The following is a 17324-nucleotide window of genomic DNA, read 5'->3' on the forward strand; positions in this document are numbered from 1 at the left end:
GGCCTTCCCCTGGGTGGCATGACTGTGCTGATGGGAGGACTCACCTCGATCGTGCTGGGCTCAGCCATGAGCATGCCCTGGAACACCTTGGAGAGGTCTCTCAGGTTGAAGGTGTAATGCGACTTTGCTGGTGTGGGCAGCAGCTGGGATGTGATGGTCAAATACACGCAGGAGGTGGCATCAACCAAGGGCTCATTCAAGTCTTTGACTGCATGTGCTCCTGCTGCAGGGACAGAGGAAGGTGGAGAGGATGCCAAGGTGGTGACTTTGGGTTGAGAAGGTCCTAGCGGTGCAGACAGGTGGCACTGAGTGGCAGAGGTGTTGCTAGGACTTGGCCAGGAACACACTTTTCTGCTTTCTTATGCAGAGACTGTGTGGGGACCTGACCAAGCACCTGCTCACTGCAGTGGACAGTTTGTCAATGAATTTCCCAACCAAAGAGAATCAGATCTGGGGAGGGAAGAACAACAATTCTGCGATGTTAAGACTTCATGCACCCCAGGGAGAGAGGAGACACTGCCAGACAGGTAATTGGTGCCTACCTGAAATACTCCAGTCAGGTTTTCCTTCTCCCTCCTTGTACTCCCGCAGTGGAGTTTCAGTTACTTTGAAGCTTTTTAGCTTTGAAGGTGTGAGTGCCCTCTTAGCTAAACCACCTTGCAATTCATTGAGCTCAGCAAATGCAAAGCCACAGAGGAATAATTTCTTATGCAATAGTCTGGCAAGATTTAAACACAGCTGCCAGTTTTAGAGCATAAAATACTTTTTTTTTTTTAAACTCCTAATTAAGTTCATTACAAACACTCCTGGGAAAGTAGAGCCCTGTGACACCCTAGTGTTTTGCACTTTTTTGCATTATTTCCAAAATTCTTTAATTTCTTTTTATATCACAGCTAGATGCTTCAGTGTGCCCCTGAGCTCATAGTCAGGTACTGATGCTTGTAAATATTGCAAGCACTCAGAAAGCTCTGCTTTGCTTCTCTCATAGCTCACTATTCTCACTCCTTCCTACTGGCAGATTTGCAGATGAGGGCACATTTGCAAAGATGATCCTAAATTCCCACCCTGTCAAATATAAGAGGACTCATTTCACTTCAAATGAACCCTTTTTCTGGGTGGCTGTAGCACCATGCTTAGATCCACCCTGCTCAGCTGTCCACAGGCTGCAGCAGATGGAGAGTAACAGAAGGCTCTGCTTCCACAGAAGGCTGTTGTCTGGGCAAGTGTCTGTCTGCTGAAAGCACAGGTAAGCTATGCCATGCTGTGCCCATCAGCTTGTTCTGTTCACAGTCTCTCTCTCTCATATATCTTTCTGCTCTTACTTACGCACAGGATCTCTGTAACTTCTTTCTCCTAGGAGTCCAGCTGGAAAAGACAAAAAAACCCCTGAGTTACAGCTTTACCTGCTGAAGTGAGGGATATCTGCATCATCCATCGCAAACAAAATCCTCTTTGAAAGGCCTAGGCTATAGGATACCTTACGAAACTGTGAGAGCCAAATTTGAAGTTTGCTGATTTGCACCAGCAGTTCGGCCCTGAGACTAAACAGGGTATGAGCTCTCTGTTTGCTAAGATTGAAACAACACTTTTCCAAAAGCATCTTCAAGCAACTAATGCAAGTTCCAGCTTCCAGCACTTTGATCAGATCACCAGTATTAATTCCTTCCCTTCCAACCTCCATTATCATCGGGTTGACTTGCAACATGAGGAGGTGGCGGTTGTCTGCAGCACTTACCCATCCAGCTGCCAAGGATGGTGGAAAAGATAGCCTTCTTGCTGCTCTCCTCCAACTCAGTGAAGGAGAGGTAGTTGAAATGGCGAGTGAGGCGTGGAGTGACAGCATTCCTCCCCCCTCCAGGAGGTCCCATGGCACAGACAAAATTAATATCTACCAGCTTCTTAAAAGTACCTTGAAGAGTGCAAAATCAGGAACAAATGCGAAGTTGTAGCTAAAAACCCTGCCACAAATCTCCACAGCAGGTATGCATATCTATCAACAGGCCAACTTTTGTCAAGAGTACTGGGCAAAGGGATCTGGGTCATACCTATCTGTTTCCTGTCGTACCAGCCCTGATGGTCCATCCACTGCCGCAGCAGCTCGATGGGTGGCTGAGCACCATATTTCTCCAGCATGGGCATATTCAAGTCATCAATAAAAAATATGAAGTACTGCCCAATTGGAGGCCCGAACACACCCTTCCGCCTGTAAGGACAGAAGCCACATAAGGACACAGACAACTCCTATTGCAAAGGTACTCCTAACTTGAATCAAAAGCAGTTTTTTCTCCAGAGGCTTCCTGGGTCAGCAGTTTCAGCTATCCTTACACTTACATTCTATATACCCCTTTATATGTGCCTTTGTATGGAAAAGATCCAGAACAATGTTTGAGGCACTGGCTTCTTTCTGAGCACGACAGAAATTTTGTCTACTTATGGACAGTGTCAATGAATAAATGGGTACAAATAAAAGCAAAGCTTGAGCCCATGAATCTATTGGAAACCTCAAACCAGTGGCTGACCAGGGAGGAAAAAGGGAAGCTGCGAACCATGGGGAGTGGGACTGGGTGTCAGCAGCCATGTATTTCTCCCCTCAGCAGTTTCTATAAAGATCCCACACCAGGGTTTGCAAACACCTGTGCTGTGAAATGTAGTATTTCTGGAATAGCTAGAATTGGAGCAACTTTTACAGACCCTCACTAATCCTTCTCACTTTCTTGCCATCATATCAAGTTATTACAGGCTCTCAAAATCCCAGCTCAGATTTGCTGTGTGTCCTATTTGTTATCCACAGCTGTACGTGCTTGGGGCCCCTTCAGGTCTTGGGATGAAACTAAATGGCCAAGTTGATAGAAACACTGAGCTCAGGGATACTGCCTTGGCAAATGCAGAAAGGAAACCTGCCTCTTATCCAGTTTGCTGTCAATGAGATCCTGTGTTTGGTTAGCAGAGGTGCGTGCTGAAAACATCAGGAAGTGGGTGATGTATCTGAGAGGCAAGTTCTTCAAAAGCTTGTCCGTAATTGTGAGAGTCTTCCCTGTTCCAGTGGGACCAATGCAGAGAACCTAGAAGCACAATCAGCAATGCAGCATAACCATAGGCATATAGTCTGTGTTTCCCAGCTCTCTGACAGTTGCTGGAGGAAATGCAGGTTACTGCTCACTTAGGCATTCAAAGGCTGGGAGAGGACAGGAGGCTCGCTTCTTCAGTAAGGACAGCTGTTCAACAGATCTCTTGGTGTGGAAGGAATCCAACCAGAGAAGTATGAAATGGAACTGTAGGAAACAGGTAAAGAGGGATGGTGATGGGCTATCTAGCAACTGCTGCATTTTGATTGAACAACTGAGTATTGATATTCCTTTGGAGCACTGGCATGGTGCCTGGGGACTGAATGGAGAACTCTTGTTGCTTAGGCACAGCTTCTGAGCAGAGAAATACAAATCCATGAGAGTGGGAAATAATCTCAAAGTAGCAGGTAGCTGTTAGGTTCTGACTGCACCGGGAGAGGAAAAGGTGCCCCTGTTGATGAGAACAAGGTTGAATCAAAAAATCAAAGACAAGGCTTGGCACGTACTGGCTTATGGTTGGTGAGCAACAGCTCCAGCAGATGGGCCATTTGGACTGTGTTCATCGTGGGCACAATAATATCACAGAAGTTGGTATCGGGAACCACGGTGAACTTTGCCGTAGAGTCTAGCCACTTCTCCCAGCGCACCTGAAAGGTATGAGTGTGTTTAGAGGGGGCAGTTGCATCTATCCCCTATGGGAAAAAGAAAACTATCTCTGCTGTGTTTTCCCTGTCACAGCTCCTTGTGTAGTAGCTCAGATTCTGATGAGGAATTCAGGTTTCCAGCCCCTCTGTCTAGTCTTGCCACCCCTACCTTTCTGTCTGGCAATGCTGTGAGTGTCTGACTCGGTTCTTTTGGGAGGGAGGTAGCCCAAGAGTTAGAGATTATTGCCCCAGCAGCAACACGCCCTCCCTTCTGAGAACTGGGATCAACGGGGGATGGAGCACTTGTGATATTTGCAAGAACTGGAATTCTGTCCTAAGCTGACCCACCCTGTAAGTGCCCCCACAGCAGAGGGCCAAAGAGGGTTTAGCTGGGATCCTATCTTCATGGTTGTTGCCATCACTCATGTTGCACTCAGAGGCACTTTGAGGTTTTGTACTTGTACAAGACATGGACAATCAAGTCACAGAATAACCTCCCAGAGGCCACTATATAAGTGAGATGGAGGTTTTGTCAGGGATGTGCTGGAGAACACTGAGAAAAAGTGTATTCCTGACCACCCCATGTGGTCTTTCCACAGAGATGATGCCGGCAGCTTCTGCTAAGCATCTGATGCTCATGAAGGGCTCTTTATTTTACTCTGATTTCAGGAAGGGGAAGCATTTTTCCTGTTTTTTTTTTTCCTTGTGTTTGTTTTTTTTTCTTTTTCTTTTTTTTCTTTCAGCCCAGGGGCTGGTGACTGTCAGTCAGATGGGCCTTGCATGCCCTACTGCTTTACTGTCTCCTGTGAAAAAGATAGCATATTTGTCTGCCTTGCTCCTCCTCCAGACTCTGCTGCACACAGCTATTCTGTTGTTGTGCACTGCTTTCTAACACAGGCAGACCTTTCCATGTGAGCTTCTCCCTGTCCTCCTCTAGCAGCCACACTTGTAGTGCCCTCTCACTTTCCTGAGCACTGGCAGAGGCACTCAGGTCTGAATTAACCAGCCAGCTGTTGGCTCAGATTTGAAAGATCTGCTTCACAACCCTCAGGGCAAGAAACTGCCTTCTTCCTTTAATGAAAAGATTTCACTTTAAATGTTCTCACTTGGTTCCTATAGGCCTTTCTTTTTTGCCCTTGATGAGAAAATCCTACCAAATCCTGCAGGACTGTGTTGCTTCCTGGTCCCTCTCCCCAAATTTCCCAGCTTAGAGTTGAAAGTGAAACATTTTACCTCCCTAATGACCTCCTCATCCAGATCATCTTCAGCACTGCTAAGCCCAGCATCGTACAGTTTATAGTCATAAACCAGTCCTTCTTCTGGGAAAAGTAACTGGATCTGTGAGAATAAAGCTGTGGGTGAACCTGGCTGCTACTCAGCTGAATTCACAGGAGGATCTGCACTACTGCAAAGAAGACTTCACTAATGGGATGCTGCCCAGGGAGTCAGGTCTCTCTCCCAGGACTTCCAGCTCCAAGGGTCCCTTGAAGTTTGAGGCAGATGTCATTTACCAGATCCCAAGAGGAAGCCTATGCAAAGCCTCCAGGCATTCAAGAAGCTCTGACCCCCATTCCTCGTTACCAGTTCCTCTATGAGAGAGGATCTGCTTTTCCTTTACTCACCTTTTCTTTTGCCATCTTCTCCCTCAGCCACAAGCTGAAGGCCATGCGACCTTGTGAATCTCCAGTAGCGCCCACACTCCAGATCAAGGCAAATATAAACCAGGGTTCAATCAGCTCTCTGATACGAGCTGCCTTCTCCTGGGGAATCATCCTAATTCCCTGAGAACCAGAGAAGAGCAGAAGTAAAATCCTCGGGCATGGTTAAGGTACGCAAAACCCAGACTCTTCTTAATGTGCCCATAATTCTATTCAGCTTCTATGTAGCTTTTTCTAGCCACTTTTTCACAGGCCTTGTTAATGTATTCTGTGGATTAAAACTTGCTGTTTCATTGGTGTACTTGAGAGACTCCCCTTGCTGAACTAATGTCACTCAACAGGAGCTGGGAGAAGAATTTAGTCTTTGGTTTTTAATTTGAAAATTGTCCAGCCTTCTCCAATACTAATTCTCACAGGACCTGCAATCTGAAGTGTATCGCCGCTTAGCGCTGATTTCTGCTTTCCACTCATTCTCCACTTCCCTCTGCTATAAATAAAAGTGAATCTCTTCCCTCCAGCCTGGTAGGCACAGAGCTGATCTTTTTCTCTTTCAGTGGGCAAAGCATAATCCTTCCAGGTTTACCTGTGCTTTGCAGCATGTTGTATTCTGCCATGGAGGTGAGATACAGCATGACCTTTAGGCACCAACACCTTGTTCTCTGGTAACTAACCCTCTGCATGATAGTGATAGAGGTAGCAAAATCCTACCTCAATGGGAATGAAAGGCTGAAACAAACATTCCAAGAGCATGAGGAGGCTCCTTGTGAGGTTGCTGTCCGTTGAGGCAATTATCTCCTTCACAAACCTCCGGACAAAGCCAATGGCCTCCTGTAAGGAGAGGCAGGAACAGCTCAGTATCACCATCCAACATATTTGACTTTGCTTTTACCTTCTAGGGTTCTGGTTTCTCCTCACCTCCCTGCAGGTTATGTTTAGCACGGAGGGTATGACTGAGAATGCTACCATTTCCCACTGTGTCTCAAGTGAGCAGAGAGAAGCAAGTCAAACCCCTTGGTTCAGTCTTAACCCCAAGAAACCTCTGGGCCTGCCTTTTGGTTCTGTGCAACAGTGATGTGCATCTTGTGCCATCACTGCTGTTAAATGGTTTGCTCCCTTCAGAGCTTTCCTTTGCAGCACCAGGTTATTCATTAAAATAGTGGTTTAGGAGCACGGTAGAAATAAGAAGACTTGCTGTTACAACTTTCTCCCTGGAGTTATTCCACTGTAAGCAATGGAGATGCACCAGGGATGATTTTGTCCAGAAAATAATTTTAAAATGAAATAAACAAAACCCTAGAATGACCAATAAGACTAAGTAAGTCACACCTACAAGGATCAGCAAATAATCTCTATTAAACCCAGAAAATTCACAGAGCAGTTTGTATACTGGTGGTCTGAAGTGTTCCCATGATGGCATTTAAATCCAGGCCTTGATGAGTCTGGGCTGGTTGATATCTGAGCTGACAAGTTCCAAGCCACGGAAAGGCTGGAACAGCATGGGAGCTCACCTTGAGGAATCTCTTAAAGAGAGATGCTAGCTGCTGCGAGAAGGGCTGCATGATGCCTGGGATTTTTTGCAGCCAGCACTCAATGAAGGGCTCCAGCCCCAGGATGCTGGGTTCCAGGTAAACCATGCCACAACGGGAGACTGTGGCAGGGGAAGCAACAGCCAGATCCTGGACTTCAAACATCATAGTCATGCTCTGGAAATTGCAAAAGGAAAGAAAGGAGGATAAGGACTTGATCACTTCTGATACATCTTTCAGCATAATTTGGTGAAGCTGAAACCCTTCCCTTTGTTGCAGGAGCCCTCTTTTTGTTGTGTTTGTGCAGCACAGCAGAGGTCTGGCCAACACAGGGCTGCTGCTGAGACACCAATTTCCATACATGTCCATCACAGACATCAAGTAGAATGTAAAAGGCAAGTCCATTCCAAGATGGAAGAAGGAAAACAGAGAACAGGCAGCAAGAGCAGGAGGGATGAGTTACCTCTGTCAGCTTGATGATTTCCCCTGAGCTGAGACACAGCTTCTTATTGTCATCTAGCACCGTGTTCATGTTCTCAATCCACAAAGCATCAACTGGCCCATCAAACATGTACCACTTCTTGCTGGTGTCAGTGGCTGCAGCTCCCTGCCGGATGAGTGAGGAAAGGATCCCATCTGTCCTGAAAGGTGGGAGGAAGGCAGGGCTTGGCCCATGCTGGTTTTGCTGAAATCAATGGCAAAGCCAGAATCTTACCCTGGTTCATGTGCCCAAGGATACCTGTACCTCACTTGTTGATAAGCTGCAAAAAGGTCTCATTCTTTCTTTTACTGAGACATACATCTCTGCCTATGACACTATAAAACAATTTCTTTGGGCATTAGGATCTGGACTTCATGTCATCTAACTATAAAGTGACAAGCTTCCCTTTAATATCTCTGTCCTCAGTGAAAAGCAAAGAGGCCTTGCTAGCATCCAGTTCAGGTCATAGGCAGGTTACCTGCTCCCTGAAGGTGCCTCTTTTTCTCCATCAAGTGTAAACGGGGACTCAGGACAGCTACTCTGCTAATTCAGATGCTTCAGCGGGGTAACTATAGGTTACAAGGATGAATCCAGACTAAAGAGCATGACTCTACCCTCTTTATAACTGAAGTTCCCTGTCCTCAGCTGCCTGTGAACCCAGGCGGTGCTGGAGCTGGTGAACAGGTGAGTAGACACACAAGGAATGCTGGCTGTTGACAGCAAGAACTTAATCTGCACATGGAAACCCTGAGTGCATTTTCCATTGAGGCCCTGGACTCTACTCCCATTATTAAATAATTATTTGTTATTTTTATACTGCTAGTGAATTCCAGGGTATTGTTACTGAGATCAAGGGAAAACAGTCTGTTCTAAAGCTCAGCTGATTAAAACAGATGGATTTGTCTGTAAATACATTTTACATGACTGCTGTATTTTTCTTTTTGTCATGTTGACGTGCCTGTGTGCTGCCCTTGGGTACAGTCACATCATAAATAAACTGTCGAGCTAACTGGAATATCCTATAAAATGTCCTTCAGTAAAGATGCACCAGAGCCCAGGTTGGGTCTTAGCATCAGTAATGCTTGCTTACTTGCTTGCACTTTTCCTAGTTAGTTTCATATTTAGTTTCCCTCATTTTACAGAACACAGTCTTTAGCTTTGCCCCTAAGCAAGTGGTGGGTGGCAGGGCCAAAGGGAGATTCACACTGTTTCTCACACCCTAGCTTCTGGATAAAGCAAGCTGCAAAGTCAACCTCAGGTCACAGATGGAAACATAAGCAGTAGGACCTGGCTGACAAGAGGGCTAATGGGCTATTGGCTCTCGCTTCCAAACCATGTAAGCAAGCAGGAGCCCTGGTAACAGGAATGAAATGCCTCTTTATGCCTGAAAGTCATTCCTCATCATTCAAGGCCACCAGTGTATTTATACAGAACAATTCAAGTGTGCAGTACAGAGGTCACTTTTCAGAAGCAAAGCAAGTGTTTTTAAGCTGCTGTATCTTAGAGCAGGGGCATGTGCTCCAAAGCAATTGAATTATTCCTTGTTATGCAGTTCATGCTGTGAGCCGAGCTGCAGTAACTGTCTGGGCATGTGCTGGCAGCCGGGCCAAGTGCACAATAAAAGATGTCAGCTTAAATTGCCGTGACTGGGTATTGCAGCTTGGTGAGGATAAGGACTTGATTGCTTCTGGTTTTATGCCACTACCCTAAACCGTTCTCAGCCTTGAAGAGAAGTCACTCAAGACCAGAAGAAAAGCGTTTCCCACCTGGAAGGAAGAAAAGCAGGTTTTGTACTTTACCACTCATGCGTTAGCAAGTTGAACTCTCCATAAAGCTGGCCCATTGTGACGGATTTGGGATTCAGTACAAAGTAGCTGACTGCTTCGTAATTCCCACCACTGGCTGCAGGCTGACCTTTCAGTGACGTCATTGCAGCTGCCAGAACTTCATAACTCTGCAAGAGCAGGAGAGCAAGACAGTTAACTGCCATGGCTCCATAACGACAAAGCAACTTGCTCTCACAGCAATTACGTTCAAAAGGCAGTAAGAAAGGAGACATAGTGAAGGATAATATCATAGTAAGGAGATGCCTGGCTGTATTCACAGAAATAAACCACTCAAGAATCAGAGCAGGCAGGAAGTTAGATCTCCTGTGCAAGAGGCCTGACACATCTCGAGATGTCAAAGTATGTCTCAGCCTTAGAAATTTGCAGCAGAGCTAATAAGCTTCGGTCTAATCTCCCAATTGGAAAGACTGAGCTAGTAATATACTTCCCCATGGCTATAAATCAATACTAAAAGGCAGCATCTTGGTGTCCTGACTTCTATCTGAGAGAACCTGGAAATGCCAGCCTGTGAGTCTTCTGTGAAGCTTAACCCTCTGCATCATGAGGCAGGCGATGGTTTGCTCAGGTATCTCAGCCATACCTTTGTCTTCCCAGAACCTGTTGGCCCCACCAGCATAAGGCCATGACGAACCACGGTGGTTTCGTAGAGCTGGATGCACTTAGATACAAAACCTGTAGAGGAAGATGATGCAGAGTGGGGCTGGGACCAGCTGTCTCTTTCCTAGGGCAGGGTGCTGGACTAAAAGACCAGAGGGAGCTTGTGGAGAGCCTTTCCCCTCACCATCAACATCCTTTAGATTCTCTTTGATGCAGGATTTGCGAATGGCTTCTTCCAGGATGCCATAATCAACAGGCTTTTCTCTGATCTTGGGAAATAAATCTGAGACAATACCATTGAAGAGCTTGAGGTCGTCCTGCAGGAATTTGGGTACATTGGCATCCCTGATAGCCCGCAGGCAGATCAGCTCCTGCAAAGATTTAAGAACTCAGAACTTCAAAGATCCTGCCTCTCTTATGTGGCTGCAGAAAAGGCCACATAAGTCTATGACAGTGTGAAGTATAAGCACATTTACCTCATTCATAGTAGGATTCTCTCTTTTGAGGTTGCCAGCTGTTGAGATGACAGTCTTCACAGCTCTCATCCCAAAGTCATAGTGGTCCTGGAAAAGGCACAGAGGAAACAATGTCATCAGATACAGGAGCATCACCTAAAAAGAGTGAATGTATGCACGCACTCAGTTAGCAGGTAAGAAAAGAAAAATGAGGGAGTTATGCCTTCAGAACAACTGCTCCTTCATCCAAGTCTGCTCTTAGCATCCTTCAAACAACTAACTAGTCCTCAGCTGTACAGACTATGGGTGAGGATGATGAAAAATCCTAGATGGAGGGAGAAGTAGGCAGGGCTGCTTGGCTCAACTGTCCTGCCATTGTAATCTTAACTAGGACTGAAGGTGAATGCAAGTCCAGCCACAGGAACAGAAATGAGAATTAGAAAGGAGGGAAGTAGGCGAAGAACGGGTATTGTGACCTTTTTGTGATATGCTATCACAAGGCACAAAGAGAACTATCCAGGTACTTTGTGCCTAGGCTGAGAAAGCCTCACATTTAAAAAACATTCATGGACATTCAAGACATCCACCTGGGTGCTGAGCTGCTCTGACAATAGTTTGAATGTTGTGGTGATCTTCTTTGCAAGGACTTTGGCTTCATCAAACCCAAAGGAGTAGAGTGAAATCTCAGCAATCATGGAGTAATCTGGGACCATCATAGCCACAGGACGAAAGAGAGCCTGAAACATACAGTTCCAACACAAGATCACAACACTGTTGTTTCTTGCTTCTTCCAGCAAACTGAAAAGGCTGAGTATCCATCCCAGACTGTTCAGAGGACACAGCATGAGTGTGCCTGGCACCTGTCAGGGTAGCATCCCTGCAGACTACTGAGGAGTGCCATTTGCTTACAGATGTGATTCAAATCCCAAAGTTATCCTAGAAACTTTCCAAAAGCATCACATCCTAATCCTTGCCATGGACACACTGGTGACCTGGGTAGCATCCAGCACCTGTATGGCCCCTCTTCTCTCTGTCTACGCAGTCTGCCCTCCTTACCTTCAGGTTATCAGGTAGTTCAGTACGCCCAGCATACCCTGGGTTCATTGTGATGAAGACTGCACAGGATGGGACCAGTGGGATCTCTGTGCCTTCAAACATGAAGTAATCCACCTAGAAAATTAAAAATATGATCATCCTCAAAGAACAGAGCCTGACCTGCCAATTAAATAATGTAGCAGAATCTTCCAAGAGGAAAACAATAGCTTTCAGTAGTTAAATTATCAAGCAGACACACAGAGCTGCCCACAACTGTAGTGACTCAATCTGGTCCCACTGCAGGAATCCAGTATTACCAGCAATATTCTTCCCTGTTTAAGAAACTGGGCTCATGGAAGATTTACTGATAGGATAATTTATTCTTTTTTTGGCTCTTGGACAGACTTCTATCCCTCCAGCTGTAAACAAACATCTTTCCATTTATTCTGCAGTAGAGTTTGGACCTGAATTAATTCGTGGCAGAGAGGGCAAAGAGAAACCTAAATCCTTTTTAAAGCTGTGTAGGTAGTAATTTCAGATGGGGGATAAAGTAATGCAGAAGAATTCATGGAGAGCAAGTTTCTAATTCCAAGCCAAAGTCAAGGAGATTCAGGTCTTAACCCCTCTGAGTCTCCAGAGAACAAAGCAGAGGCTGGCTGCTAGGCTGGCTGACAGCTGAATCTCCATGTAAAGCCAACAATTCACTTTACGTTGCAACTCTGTATGTGCATGAGTATGCATTTTTCTGCGCATATTGGGTTTTGTGAATTCACTAAAGCTTGGATAACACATTTAGACAAATGTGGTGCTGAGCAACTCATGGCAGAACACTGGCTGCCTTTATCACAGCTCCAATTTGTATCAGCTCAGTGGATCTGCATCAGAGTGTCTCCCACAACAACGTCTGCTGGCACTGCAGCTCAAACTGAGATGTATTTCAGCCTGTGAGAGTGTGGGCAACTGTGGTAGCACAGACTAGGGTAAAGCTGCAAAACCCACCCAGGATGCTGACTATGTAATAGCCTGATATGATGCGTCACAGCTAGGGCATTACTCATGCTTCTCCAAGTTCAAGTACGTCTGTCTGAGTTGCGTGAGCAGTGAAGCTAGTCCTCTGTGAAGATGGATGCAAAGACAAGGACTTGCCTAGACTAGCTCAAGTGGAGATTTTTTTTGTCTGCCTTTGCATTCACATGTTCATTACGTACCCTCTGCTGCTGTGCCTTCTGAATGGTTGTGATCTGCTGGGCCACCACAGACAGCACCTCGATATCAATGCGGTTGAACTCATCAAAGCAAGCCCATGCACCAGAGCTGGGCAAGGAAGGAAAAATGAGGGAAGTCAGGAACATCACACAGGAGCAAACTTGCAGTCAAAATTTCAGCTAGATCTAGAAATTATAAATCCACATACTGGGGAGGCAGCACAGAGACAAGAAATGAACCTAAAAGGCCCCTAACGTCCCACAGCAGGTAGTGACATAGCCACAGTATACTGCTACAGTGGAAGGGGCTGTAGCGGCTGACCCCAACTATGCATCCCAGGCCATGTGATGGGTGAGAAGTTGCATGGTCCCTGCAAGACCATGGCAATGTCTGATTCTACAGCCTAGGACAAATTCTGCATGCTACAGATTTGGGCTTGAAAGAGGTGTCATGTTGAATTCCTGTTTTGTACCTGAGCTATAAGTGTAGCAGAAAGAATTTAGACATCTCTTAAGTCCATTTTTTGGAGCTTGGAAGACTATGTATAAAGCTGGAAGCATGTATATGAGGAAGGTGATCTTCCCACAAGGCATGGTTTAAGAAAGAAGTTAAATTACTTACAAAGAAAACATCTGAGAAAAGAGTATCAGCTTTTGTTGGAGTAACTAATTCAGATTCACCAGTGTGCAACAGACTAATTGGACCAGCTCTGTTTGAAATGTAGAGAAGAGAGAAGCTTCTCTGAGAGGATCCCTCAGGGCTTAGAGCAGTCTCTCCTGGCTGCTCAATTTTGAATATACTCAGCAGATTATCTCCTTCTTAAGATTAAGCAGCTTGTGGGCTGAATCTCAGTCCAACATGTATGATTATTAAAACAAAGGCCAGAGCTGCAAACATTTGCACAGGTGTCTAATAGTGGGTTGGTGCAAAGCATTTTAATTTTGCCTTAAATGAACAGGGTCTCTTTTTTTTTTTTTTTTTTTTTTTTTTTTTTTTTTTTTTTTTAAATTGGCTCAACTATCCATCCCTTCTGGCAGGAATTTTGTAACTTTGCTCATTCTGGAACACAGAAACCCCCCTACTAGGGCTTTGCTTGTACTTCTGGGCTGCTATGAAAAGTACCCACCAATTCTCAGTGGCCAGCATCCCTGTATCCTACCCACTCCTTGATAATGACATGCAGCATTTCATTGTACCTGGCTAGTCCCTTGAAAAATTTTCCCATTGCCATAAAGTCAAGCTGGTCGGAGCAGTTGAACACTACAGTTTGGATTGCTAGTGCTTTGCCCAGGTCTTTTGTTGTTTCTGTTTTGCCTGTTCCTGCTGGTCCTGCAGGTGCTCCTCCAAATTTCAGGTGCAGAGCTCCTGTAAGTGTCAGATAACACCTACAACAAAGAAGAGACCAGATGCTGAAAAGCATTTCTACTACTGACTTCAGTAAGGGAGACATATATCTATCCAGCTGGAGACAAGTAGGAATCCATCCTTTATTATTCTGCAGAACTGCTTAGATATGCAGCATTCTGCAAAGGAGTTGGCTATGTGGCCTTGATTAGTATTCATCGGGGCCTGCATGGATAAATCCTTCTGCCACTGGCTACAAACTCACTCTCCAGAAAAAGGACAGTTACAAAAGGGTAAAACTATTATTGCTGCTGCATATTCTAGAGTATTAGATGCCCCTATCTACTGGTTTGTTGAAGAGCTCCTTAGCCATCAGGTGGGCATTTTATATGAGTCAGAGCACTACATTAAGAATTAGGAGAGTGAAAGAGATCAGCCTGAGCACTGATCACTAGGAATACAGTAGAACCAATGCCAGGGTGTTCCTATGCCCTTGTCTCAGGTAGTCCTTTACTGTACAAATGGTTTCTATTTACATACATTAAGCAGTAAGACCAGCATGGTCAGATCCATGGTTTAATCCCCAATGAGGCTTGTTCATCCAGAAAAGAAGAAAAAAGAAAAAGAAAAAGATACACTTATTACCCAGAAAACAAATCTCCTTACCTGTCAGTGAGGGGCGTGATAACCAGACGGCCACTGTTCCCCAAATACTCATAGCCATAGATAAATTCAGCATTGACTGCTCTGATGTACAGGTCCCCCCTCGTCCAGTAGTATCTAATGATCAGTGAACATGACATCAGAAAGACAAACACTGGCTGGCAGACAATACAGCAGCTCATAAGACTACAGCCTGCAGGTTTGAAGACCTGCATGTCAAGGGATTTCCCTTTTGAGAGAAGAACAGATAAGGTAACACAACAGGGTGGACAGGAGTTCTCACAGGACCTGAAATTAGATGTTATATCAAGTGTTGCACTCCTTGGGCAGGAGCATTCCCTTTCACAGTGAGGCTGTGAAACACCATCGTGTGGATTAGTCTATATTGCCAAAGTGGATGCCATCAAAACTAGGTCTGTCTCAGATGCCTTAGAACTGGCATCCTTAGCAGACTTCAATCCCACTCCTCATAGGGATGTTAGAGGCGACTCAGGAATAGTGCTTACAGACTATGCAAACTCTTGTTTCCATTTGTCATGGACATGGCTGACAGGTAAGGAGAATGAAGACTGGCCAGGGAGGCCAGGTGAGGTTCAACAGCTATGGTCTCTACCTGAGCTGGGAGATCCACTCAAAATCATTCATGCTTGTCACATTCTCCTCAATCAGCTTTGCTGCAACATCCTTTGCATGGACCTCAATCACAATAAGAGCTGACAACACTGCTCGCTGCATCTTAGACAATTTTCCACGGACCAGGGCAACCAAACTGCCCAGCTGGGTAAGGAAAAGAAAGTACTTTGAAGCAATCCATATCCCAAAGACCCAAGCTATACTAACACAATGCAATCAAACTTATGGCATGCTAAATCCAGACCATAGGCTGTGTCCATGCAACTTCTGCCTCTTCTCTTGTCAGATACACAAATGACTGCTCAGAAGGCAAATACTGCTCAGGGCTGGCTCAAAGCTGACTTTTGCCTACACCATTACCATGTTCAGGTGAAAAGAAAGGAGTTAGACCACCATGAGGCCCAGAGCTAACACCTCCCAGGTATTAGGTGTGATTAGATGCATGGAACAGATATGAAGGATGCAGTTTCGCTTTGATTTATACTGTCCATCACTTCAGTTCTCCTCCACCTTTGACTTCTTGGGTGACCCTGGAGAAGTTATCTTTCACCTCCTTCCTGTCTTCAGGTAATGATCATATTATCAGTCCCGTACATTGTTTCAGGTTTATGATGACAAATATCCTAATGATTAAGATGATAAGAACCTGTTTTTTCACCTGTTTTTGAGCTGTGCTATGCAGGATTGCATCTCTGTTTTTCCTGTAGTATTGTCCTGGCTGTATTTATAAGTTATCTAAGGTCTGATGATTGAGAAGTCTCCATCTGGCAAAATCTCACCCTTACATTCATTTTCATACCTGAGTACTCAGCTGTGGGAAAAGCCTGCTGGACAAATCTCCAGCTTCCAGAGCTTCAGACACTTCCTTTGTCCAGAAAATCTGGCAGCCAGCAATGACCACTTGGCCAGGCCATTGCAAGACCCATGTGGTACGTGGAGTCTTAAAAACAAAAAACAACAACAACAAAAAGGTGGTATGACAATGATTTTTTTTTTTATTTCTACGTGTCCCTGCTCTGAGATCCATGCTTAACAAATAAGAACTGAGTTCTTGTTTAAGAGGCTTTAATATTTTTTCCTCCAGTTGCTGTGAAGAAATCTTCAGGCACAGGCTTTCTGGACACTGGGTACAGCAGGTACCTTCTCTCCACTATGCCACCTGCAGGTTAGTAACCAGTTACAAGTGGCCAGCAGCAGGTGAAGAACAGGAATCAGTGAGACCCAAAAGAAAGTTTCCCCTCCTCTGGCCTGTTCTAACTTTCCTAGTTTCAAAATTTCAGACAGAGTAGAAAACAATAACAGAAATATCCGAGGCCTTTTCATTTTTCAGCCTTTCTCCCTCCCTAGACCCAAACAAATAAAAATTTAGTTTTACCAGAATAGCTTTTAGACAGAAACCAGAGCCAAGATTCATCCCCTATGCATTGACTGAAGCCAATAGTTCATGTGCCTTGTTACTTTTACCAGCCCCTAGCACACTGTGTGTGACACGAGAGCTGAAGGAGAAGATTCTTATAAAGAGGAAGTTGCCTGGAGAGAGGAACAGATACGGATTCATACAGGGTTGTTCTATGATACTGCGAGGTGTTCTGTGGCTGTTGAATGAGTGTGCAGGGTTTGCATTCTTCTGGACCATTAGCTGCTTGCTCAACTGCGCATTCTGCACTTGACCCCCACACAACTAGATTAAAGGTTGTATTTTAAAACTAGTAGAATATCACAAATTCATCAGCCCCATCACTGGTGACCTCTACAGCAAGCCTGGAACTGAGACATCAGAGACCTGCCAGTCTGTGATAAAATGCTTACCTCTGGATAAACACCAATAGATCTTTCTATTTTGTCCCGTACACTGGCCTTCATGGATTTCTCCACTTCCAGCAGCCAGTCCTCCACATTGTCAGTGGGATAGATGGGAACAAACAGCTTCACTTCTTCTCCTTCAGCAGAGTACATATGTGTGATCTGTAGGTCCTCCTGGAACAGTAGCTAATGGAAGAAGCACAACAGGAGATGTGAATGGAGGATTTCCTTTCTATCCCTATCTTCCTGCAACTGGGGGACAGCCAGGCTGTAGTGGTGTATGCTCATTATAAATCTGGTGCCAAACTTGGCTGTCAATAGTGATAATAAAGTGTGCAACAGATGTGCAAAATGACCTCTCCAAAAA

At 45.1% G+C, this 17324-nt stretch overlaps 1 protein-coding gene across 1 annotated transcript in view; it reads right to left on the reverse strand.

Annotated features, from left to right (window-relative positions):
• Window positions 1-17324, reverse strand: part of DNAH1 (dynein axonemal heavy chain 1) — a 71968-nt gene that overhangs the window by 26811 nt on the left and 27833 nt on the right. Inside the window, exons 24-46 of the mRNA XM_009917249.2 lie at window positions 16964-17143; window positions 15954-16094; window positions 15135-15298; window positions 14525-14638; window positions 13711-13899; window positions 12517-12622; window positions 11330-11443; window positions 10861-11010; window positions 10295-10381; window positions 10003-10189; window positions 9802-9893; window positions 9174-9328; window positions 7357-7534; window positions 6876-7070; window positions 6076-6195; window positions 5332-5490; window positions 4943-5047; window positions 3572-3712; window positions 2902-3062; window positions 2046-2203; window positions 1736-1909; window positions 1327-1365; window positions 45-223 (exon numbers count right to left, since the gene is read on the reverse strand). Of these exons, the coding sequence (XP_009915551.2) occupies window positions 45-223; window positions 1327-1365; window positions 1736-1909; window positions 2046-2203; window positions 2902-3062; window positions 3572-3712; window positions 4943-5047; window positions 5332-5490; window positions 6076-6195; window positions 6876-7070; window positions 7357-7534; window positions 9174-9328; window positions 9802-9893; window positions 10003-10189; window positions 10295-10381; window positions 10861-11010; window positions 11330-11443; window positions 12517-12622; window positions 13711-13899; window positions 14525-14638; window positions 15135-15298; window positions 15954-16094; window positions 16964-17143 (3288 nt within the window). The remainder of the gene's footprint in view (window positions 1-44; window positions 224-1326; window positions 1366-1735; window positions 1910-2045; window positions 2204-2901; window positions 3063-3571; window positions 3713-4942; window positions 5048-5331; window positions 5491-6075; window positions 6196-6875; window positions 7071-7356; window positions 7535-9173; window positions 9329-9801; window positions 9894-10002; window positions 10190-10294; window positions 10382-10860; window positions 11011-11329; window positions 11444-12516; window positions 12623-13710; window positions 13900-14524; window positions 14639-15134; window positions 15299-15953; window positions 16095-16963; window positions 17144-17324) is intronic.

The sequence above is a fragment of the Haliaeetus albicilla genome, chromosome 24 (assembly GCF_947461875.1).
Source record: "Haliaeetus albicilla chromosome 24, bHalAlb1.1, whole genome shotgun sequence".
NCBI classification, from domain to species: domain Eukaryota; kingdom Metazoa; phylum Chordata; class Aves; order Accipitriformes; family Accipitridae; genus Haliaeetus; species Haliaeetus albicilla.